This window comes from Citrus clementina, unplaced genomic scaffold (genome assembly GCF_000493195.1).
Source record: "Citrus clementina cultivar Clemenules unplaced genomic scaffold, Citrus_clementina_v1.0 scaffold_8, whole genome shotgun sequence".
Taxonomy (NCBI): Eukaryota; Viridiplantae; Streptophyta; class Magnoliopsida; order Sapindales; family Rutaceae; genus Citrus; species Citrus x clementina.
In genome coordinates, this window is record NW_006262022.1 from 3,238,132 (window position 1) to 3,247,563 (window position 9,432).

General features: G+C 36.0%; 2 protein-coding genes across 2 annotated transcripts; both read right to left on the minus strand.

Moving 5' to 3' along the window:
• Window positions 1-711: 711 nt before the first annotated feature.
• Window positions 712-4,693, minus strand: LOC18033994. The gene is made up of 7 exons (XM_006422982.2): window positions 4,163-4,693; window positions 3,729-3,786; window positions 3,435-3,515; window positions 3,249-3,284; window positions 2,887-3,126; window positions 2,667-2,808; window positions 712-1,862 (listed from the first exon to the last, which is right to left on the minus strand). Exons 1-7 carry the CDS (start codon window positions 4,351-4,353, stop codon window positions 1,378-1,380), a joined length of 1,233 nt encoding a protein of 410 aa, XP_006423045.1. The 5' UTR covers window positions 4,354-4,693; the 3' UTR covers window positions 712-1,377.
• Window positions 4,694-7,606: 2,913 nt separating this feature from the next.
• On the minus strand, window positions 7,607-8,912 carry LOC18033657 (cyclin-dependent kinase inhibitor 7). The gene is made up of 4 exons (XM_006422983.2): window positions 8,592-8,912; window positions 8,322-8,368; window positions 7,992-8,189; window positions 7,607-7,847 (listed from the first exon to the last, which is right to left on the minus strand). Exons 1-4 carry the CDS (start codon window positions 8,868-8,870, stop codon window positions 7,769-7,771), a joined length of 603 nt encoding a protein of 200 aa, XP_006423046.1. The 5' UTR covers window positions 8,871-8,912; the 3' UTR covers window positions 7,607-7,768.
• Window positions 8,913-9,432: the final 520 nt, after the last annotated feature.

A 9,432-nucleotide genomic window follows, 5' to 3' on the forward strand; every position in this document is an offset into this window, starting at 1 on the left:
AACTTTTTGGTCATACGGGTTGCATCAAACTGATGTCGTCTGGCCTCCAGAGTCCTATTTGTTTTCTCTCAACTCTCAACTGTGCTTGTGTTTCCCGTGTATTAAATAGATGAAACTAATAGGTATAGAAAAAGGTTATAATATTCACAGGATATGAGTGGCTTTTGTTTTCTAATATTGCAATCAAAATAAGACTACAGGAATATCACATGCCCGTAATCTTTGGTCAAAACTATGTCCAATGGAATGCAAAAGATTAATAAGAACCAAATGGCTTGTCCAAATCCACAGGACCACAGCCACAGGCATGGTCCCCAGGAAAGACCCCCAGCCAAAAAATAGCAAAGCTGCAAACTCATGGTCAGCTTTTAATTTATGTTTATGTTGACTACAATCCTATGATCCCAGAAGACTAATAAAAAGGGCTCCAAAATATTCCAACTATACTGCAAAAATCTTACGTTACGAATGAATACATGAAAGGCACTTGGCATTCTTGCCCTGCAAAATGTTTCTGAGTTTTCTAGGCTTTTGACTTTTTTGTTTTATTTTTCCCGAGTGGATTAGTCTTTCGTGAAAGCGAGAGCATCACACATATTTCAGAATCCAGGAATCGACACAGAATGTTCTTTCAACAAAATATTTTTGATAACTGCCGTGTTCTCGGGTACATATGTTGAAATAGAGAGTATACAAAATTCAACTCAAACATTATGGAGCAGAAAAATTACATTAATATATATTGAACACGAAGCTTCTTGTCGACATACTCAAGAATATTAAAGGGTTGGGAGGGAAGAGGGGAAAATTTCAAACTCCAGCCTCATGTTCAAACATCTATAGCCATATACAGATTATTTTAGAACCAATTTGCACTAAGATCACCAAAAAGATATTTGTACACAGATGATACCAATTACATCTTCTGCTTCCCAAATTTCAACGCCATTTGCAGAACACACAGCGACACCTATTCAATGATCAGCAAGCTCCTCATCCGCATGATACAGACATTTACATGCATAGAAACATACATATATATATATGTACATATTTTACTACTCCAGGATTATCAACAAGTCTCCAGGATAACTTTATGGTTCATGAGAGATACATGTACTGCATTCTATTCAAATATTTATGCTCCCTGCAATTCCTGTACACTTCATACCAAGAGAGTTAACCACAAACCTAAAGAAGGGTAAAGGACCCAGTTATCCAACAAAATGTCCAAAAGACCTCACTGACAATGCATTGTAGCTGACAAGTACCTCACCGGTGATACACTCTTCCAGATCCTACTTCGATGATAGGGATTTAGTTAGCAAAGTGCAAAGTCCACCGCAGAGTTTCCTCAAAAGTCTAATTTTTACGACATTATAACCTTGAGCGAAGATTGCATCTGAATTTGTTGAAAGGTGAATGCCTACGAGCAGAGGCATATGGCTGCCCGTTTACAGAACCTGAAAATCTAATATCCCAACCTTCAACATTCTTTGGAATGCAAACATCAAAAAGGAATTCACCGAGAACACTGTGTGCACTAATGCTTGGGGTAGGCAGATAGACTGATCTTGAATTTCGTTCATCTTGTAAAGATCCAGATTCTTGACTGTGAAGCTCAGTTGAACTTGGCAAGAAGAAGTGGTCACTCGGCTCCACAGCAACTCTTCTTAGACTTTGGTTTGAATTAACTGCAACATTTTGAAGGTCACATATTAGCTCAGATATCTCATCATGCGTACCCTCCATGCCAGATATTTCACCAAGTTGTCGGATTCTTTGGGAATAAACTGAAGCAGCCTTCTCAAGCAAACCGGTTATAGCGGCCCTGTATTGAATAGGGTAATACTCGTAATGACCTGAAGCACCAAAAATGACATCAATTCAACCTTAGTACACAACCACATATCATTAAGCAAAACACTTTGTAAGGAGAAATGCACAGTACAACATTCAAAAATAAGGGGAACTGCTGATCATGCTCTTCCTATATTATAGGAGTTAACACTTCTAACCATTCAAGCCAAATCACCATGGAGTACTCATCCTCTTGGCTATTAGAAAAGGACTCTTGTTATATACCTATAAACATGAGAAGGTTGCCCGGGTTTTTTTATCATTTAAACTGTTTACAACCACATTTTTCTAATATTCAATCTCTAATGCATACACCATGTCTCGATGAATAACAAAGTTGATGAGTACAATTAATTCACCAATAATCATCTTTGAACTCAGACCCATAACCTTCTGCAGACCTAAACCTAATTCATAGAATGACATATAGTAACACTGACTAGCATCAATGGTTCCGACATTAGGTTGACCACCAAGGACTTTGAAATTTCATGATTATCCATATGAATTGGGAAAAAATCATAAATCTATTATCCCTTTGAATTAGTTGATTGAATATGGACTAATCCAGAAAATCTGTAGGGCACAGCATCAGCATATTACTTGCTTAAACACTTGCTTTTTAACTTTTGACGCTCTACTGTTCATATGACATTAAATAGTCATATTTGCGAACAATCAAAGACACTTGATAAGCAAAATACATATTCTCTCGATTTGCATTCAATCCTGATAAGAATAGTTAAAAATGATTAGATAACACAACCTTGTTGTAACAACAAACAAAAAATGGAATTGAGACAAACCTATGTGAGGAGAGCCATTCAACTTCACAAGCTTAACATCTCCGCCAAGTGCTAGTAAATGTCGGGCAAAATTATAGATAACTTGTTGAGGTGCAAGTTCATCATTGTCCGAGCATATGATTAAAAATGGGGTTCCCAGGTCCTAATTAGTGACAGACAAATGTTAGATTTGAGAGCATAGAGCAAAAGACAACTTCATGCAGGGAAGATAGAAACTTACAACTGAGTTATACAAAGCCCGCCAATATTCAGCACGTTGAGGTTCAAACCTAGTAAGACATAAACCATCAAGACCAGAAGTAACACCTTTAGCAACCCAAGACACAAGTTTTGACAATCCAGGAATTTTCTGAATGGTGGGATGGAGACCAAATCGGGCACAAAAATCACTGGTAAAATCTACAGGGCTAGAATCATAGATTTGTCCAGCAACACAACTTCTGATCAATCGACTTTCGTCCTTCATTAGAATAGGAAATGGGGGGAAAATATCAGATACGAAGTACTTGAATTTGATTCACTAATACAAACTCAAATTGGACCCACTATTTTAATTAAACCCAGAAGAGAAAAAATGCATACCACATTCAGCTGACCTTCACATGTTGCCTGAATAATCTGCATTATCACATATAGTAATATTATTTCCACGCCTTCAGTTGAACAAATACAACTTGCATTTCAAACATTAGGAACTATAACAAAAATATCATTGTAACTTGTCGACATGCTACATAGATTGTGCATCAAATATTTCACTAAATTTACCTGAAAAGCCTTGTGCATGCAAGCTTTCGTACCACCAGAAAGAGCAACAAAGACTACTGGACATGTTTGAATCCTTAGCTCCTGCGTACCAAAAATAGGAAAAGGATTTAAATCCATATATAAAAGCACTAACATACGAAGCCAAGAAGCACAAATGCCCATTTCAAGCAACCTTACTCTAAAGATTTCAGAGATTGCTAATTCAGAGCTACTTCCAATACATTCAACAAGAGTTACGCATATTCACTGACACTTCATGAAGAGCTTAAATTTGGCAATTAAAATGAAACTGACCTCGACCAGCTCGTTGATAAGAACAAATGCAAGTGAAGTAGCCCTCTCGGGATAAAATCTGCACAATAATTTCAACAAAATAACTTTTGATACCACACAAGGATTTCCACTAAAAAATATTGATACCCAACAACCCCCCATACCAATCCTACGAATAATAAGTAAATAATTAATTAAAACCATCTCATCAAAGAACTTCTTATCCATTGAGACAGTGTCAATCAAACAAAACAAAACCACAAAATCTTAAAAGTAAATAGCTCTGTTCAGCATGTTTCTTAACTTTCACTCCCCCCCCCCCCCCCAAAAAAAGAAAGAAAACTCAATGAAATAATTATTAAAACAGCACCTTTTACCCTAAATTACACAGCAATCTTAAAATAATAATAAAAATAAATTTAAAAAGTAAAACCTTTACAATCACTGAAACTTACGCGTCGAGAAAATGAGAATTGGAAACAAGCGAATTCCATCCCAGCGAGGAGTACAAATCGACGAAGCTTCTGAGCTGCTGTTCATGAACCGATACCCAAGAGAAAAGGACAACAATCCCGCGAAACGACGCCGCTTTCCGCCCCCAATACAGGCTACTGCCGTCACTATTAATACTGCCGTGACCGTACATATTTTAATTTTCTTTTTTATTTAGAAGGGAAAAAAAATAAAAATAAAGAACTTGTGGTGGTTGATTTTGGAAACTGATTTTGTTTTTGCTGATGGTGAAGAGATGAATGAGTGAGAGAGCCAGTTTGGTGAAGTGGGAAAGGCCAAGACGCCACGTCAGATGATATGCATCACGCGCATTTTAGGATAGGAAGGTTATTATGCGCCGGATGGGATTGGGAATTAGGATTAGGTGCTACGGCGTCGGATTGACGGTGCTTCCCGTGACGTGAGCGATTGATTAGACTAACAGCCAGGTTGGTTTTTGTGACTGGCAGCCAGCAGGTGTGCGCGTACGTGTTCTTGGAGTCCTTTTACAATTCTTCGGTTACCTCATCCGATATAGGATTTTGTTTTTCTGACACAATAACATTAAAAATTAAAATTAGTGACTCATAAAATTGAGTATTCGAGGCTCTCCATGTGTTTTGATATATATATATATATATATATATATTTAACCTGAATTTTAACTTTGATCTATCGAAGCAAGTCATGATAAATATTGAAATGATTTTAGATTTTAACGAAATATATTGAGTTATAATTTATTCATAAGTAATAATATAGCCATAAATTTTTGTATAATTTTTTTTGTATAAATTAATGTGGCGTAAATTAATTGATTGGATTAAATATTTGTTGGTTCACATGATTTATTTTTATTATTTTATATTTTTATTTAACCAATGAGTTAATTTCAAATTATTTTGTACAAAATAAATTTATATAAGAATTTATAGTTATACCGCCACTCTTTATTCATATTTATAGTTTACTATCTGATTAAAATATATATATATAGGTAGGTAATTTGGCATTACCTAGTATGCTTCCTCAATCATTTAATAAAATTAATATTGTTAACTCGTAATGATAAAAATCACGTTACCAAATAAATACTTCTTCCGTCCGGCTTACGTACGAGCTCCGGGCCCAAAGACCAGAAAAGCTAAAAAATTGGCTTTCATATTTTATCAGTCCGTAGTATTTGTTTCAAGCCCAGATGAAGGTGTTGTTGGCAAATAGACACACGTGCCTGACTGAACTGCCTGGTGACCACAATGGATTTGAAGAACTAAGATTAAATAGAAAAAAAAAAGAATATAATAATTAGTAAAAGAATGCATAATTAATTTTTTTGTTTATATATAACTCCAAATCAACTTTCTTTTTTGTCAATTTTCAGGCAGCTTGAAGTTTGGGCAATAATAGTATTGATGCTTGTATTAAATCTCACAAGAGGTTCATACACTACCATTTTCATTGTCTTATGACAGCTTAAATTATATTTTACGTCAAAATAATAAACTTTCTGTTAACAAAAAAAGAAAAGAAAAAGAACTATTGCTTGGGATAACTAGTTTGATAAGCTTAAAACTCTTCAACTTCTCTTCGCCGCCATAGCTTTCTGTTATTGAGCTATTCTGACATGTCACAGGCACTGAATATTGTACTAAAATCCCTGGCATGTATGGCTGTGACAGAGAACACCGAAAAAGTACCAATCTGGTGGCCTGCAGCTCATCAATTCCTAGTTCTGAATTTTTCGGGCCCATTGAGTACCAAATCGACCATCTTATTCACAATTTACACGACTCTGATCATGTGCTGTAAAATTGTTGTAATTGGGCTAGTCTAATAATGCAGATCACAAACAGAAAAGACCAGCAAAAGAGAAATAAAAGTGATGGGCCTCTCGTTTAAGAAAATATTATCTACACATTATTATTTATTAACAGAACGAGAGTATTCGTACATGATGAAATCAATAAAATTACTCCTTGCTTTATCTCAAACTTTGACCAAAAATAAAATATTGTGATGGCAATTTGGCATATACCCACAACATGGCCAACTTCAACTTCTTCTCAGTTTAAAGGAAAAAAAAAATCACCGAAGATTAAATTAAATTTTAGCCTGAAATAAAAAATTAATAGCAGCCTTGATGAAATAAAAAACTCGCAATAATTCCTGGTAAGAACCATAATCAGTTTCGTAAAGAGAGAACAAAACCACTTTATAATTCTTCATTAATAAGCAACATTCTGTGATTCCCATTTCCCGTCGCACTCTCAAAACTGGTCACCAGATCCAAAGCAAATTAACTCAGGAGACCATCACTCACCAAGGCACGAGCAAATCCTCACTTTCAATTTCTTCTTTAAAAAATTTTAAAAGTCTTATTTTCTCTTGATTAATTTTAAAATTTTGTTGCACTGGAAAAAAAAATGTACACTCACATGGAATGAGGCTGCTTTTTTGGGATTCTGACACGTGTCAATTAACGCCTCGATCTGGCTCTCTGTTATCCCTGGCTGCGCTGCTCTGTCAATTATGATCTTCGCAATCATAACAGATTTAAAAATTTTTTTATTTCTCTTTTTTGAGGCATTGCATCAAACTTTTGTAACAAAGTTGTGTTACGTTTTACTTTTTTGTTTATGGCTTGCGCATCCAGGACAATGGGCGCTCTAGAACGTGAAAAAGGGTCCTGCTTTTCTACTTAAAAGAGCAAATACCAGCAAATCTTGTCGGCTTTTGTTGTAATATCATTACCCAAATGTGGGTGACCAATTCTTTTTAATTGCTACATTCATTACCATGTGCTAACTGCACTAAACCCACCTTTCTTGCACTATAATGGCTCATTAAAGTCTAATGTTTGTGCAAATTCAAGCTCGGTTGCTGAAGAAACAAATCACCAAATGCGTGCTGCTTTTTCTTTTATCCAGGTTTTGGTGCCTCTGTGAGGAGCCGTCCCCACACGGTTACAGTCCACAGAAGAAGCACCCCATATTGGTAATCATTTTGCTGTAAAGGAATCTTATCCTGATATTTCAAGCGAATATTCCAAATTTAGCCTCAATCAAACACAAGCAACAGAAGAACGCAAGGCATAATGTCACAACCAGCCAAGAGGAGTTCAAACAAAGGACACCTTTCATTTATATATATATATGATAATATATATATATATATGTATATAAACAGACCAAATTCATCATCTTCAATTAATGCCTCACATTGCTCAGAAAGATCAAAATTCATTCATTCAACTGCAGAATAATAAGAAGCTTCTTTGGATATGTATTTTTGTGCTGAAGCCTGAAACAAAGAGTCAATAGACTCAGACACAGAGAGAGAGAGAGAGAGAAAGCTTCATTTCTCTTACATTAAAAAGATAAAATTAGAAATTAAAATTAAATAAAAAGATAATGCTGTACAATGTAACAAACCAGCTTTAACAAAATAAACTAAACCATTAACAACCCCCCCATTTTTTGTTTCTTTTGTCAGTTTTCACATTTTCTATTCTACCTTGTGTGAGGTTAGCCTTTCTTTCTCTATCATAACTAATTTCTCTCTCTCTTTAATCATTTCGAGGCTTCATTCAAACGAACCCACTGGTAGCGGCCTTCAAGCGGCAAATCATTCACAATATCGTAATTGTACCTGAAAATAAAATCATAAAAAAAAAAAAAAGAAAGATCACAAGTTTGTTACGATATTCGATTATATACGACTGCTAAAATGCGCACTGTATGCGCCACTCCTTATCCTGCACGCGCCGTAAAAATTAACAAACGGAGGACTTACTTCTCAGCGAAACGTTCCTGCTCGCGCTTTTCAGCTGCAGTGAAGAACTCATCGATCTCCGCCGCTGACGGAATCTTCTCCTCCTCCGATGACGGCTTCCTCCTGTGAGACTCTGGAGGAGTCTTCGACGGCTTGTCCATTGAGGTCTGATCCTCCGAGTCTCCGCAAATCTCGCTCAGCGGACTTGTTTCTTCCTTGCTTGAAAACGTAAAAGAAAAAGTTTGGTTAGTGTAAGAAACCGTTTGGAAACGTAAAGAAAATTGAAGAACTGGATGCTTAAAACGACGATTCGCTTAGCATTTTCGGTCATAAATGGAAGCAATTTAAAACCTGAATTTGTTGTTGCACGTTGAGACTTCGGTTTCAAAGCTCGTGGCCTGCACCATTTATAAAATAATTAAGAGCCTTCAATAAACGAGAAATTTATGACTATAAGCAGAAAAAATAATAAAAGCATGAGCAGCGGAAATTTCAGTGTTTCAAATAACAACTTCTTGCGTGATATCTTGGAAGCAATACGTTAAACAATAATGACATAAAAGTTTGAAAAAAATAATAATAATAGATTGCAATTTTGAACATTTGAAGTTTAAAATTGACCTTTAGATCTGCAGATTTGATGACGTCATCGCTGGAGGAGCGAGAAGTTGAGAGGTTCTCGGAGACGGAATCAGATGTCGATGACGTTTTGTGTGGCGAAACGACGAAGGAGTCACCGTTTTCGAGCGAAGGTAACTTCACTTCTTGAGAAGTTAACTTTGTTTTCTTTGATGATAAGCTTGCGTTTGAAGCTTCTGCTTCTACTGCTGGCGCTGCTTCTTCTCCCGTTTTCACTACATTTCCTGCAATTCGCTTCGTACTTTTCGTACAATCTTCCATATCTCTCTGTCTCTCTGATTTTCTTCTGCTTTGTGGTTTTAGCGTGAGCGAGGGGGTGGGGGGGAAGTGGGGTTAAAAGGAGGGATTTTGGGATGAAGATACGGTAAGAGCCGTTGATTTACTGGACGGTTGAGATATGTTTTTAAGGAGGATGTGTTTGTTATTTGTTACTTGTATACGTGGTCCCTACACTAACGAACGGTGACGTACAGTGTGGTTACTTGTGTGCAATTTTTGACTACGGATCTTAACCAAGTAATTTGAAAATATTAATGTAAGGTTAAAAAAATCAATATTGTGGCTTAAAATCAAGATTATGATTAATGAAAGTACGAAAAATTAGAATAAAAACAAAGAAAATTTATTTGCAGATGTGAACTCAACCCGTAATTTATGCAATCGATCTAAATGCGATCGCATTATCTATAGATTCGATCGAAATGCGATCGCGTTATCTGATTGGATATTTTTAGTCAAGATACTATATATGCGATGTTGGAGAAACTTTTAGGTATTTTTGTTGTATAGATCTCATTTTCTTAAATTCTTGCCACGTGTGTTT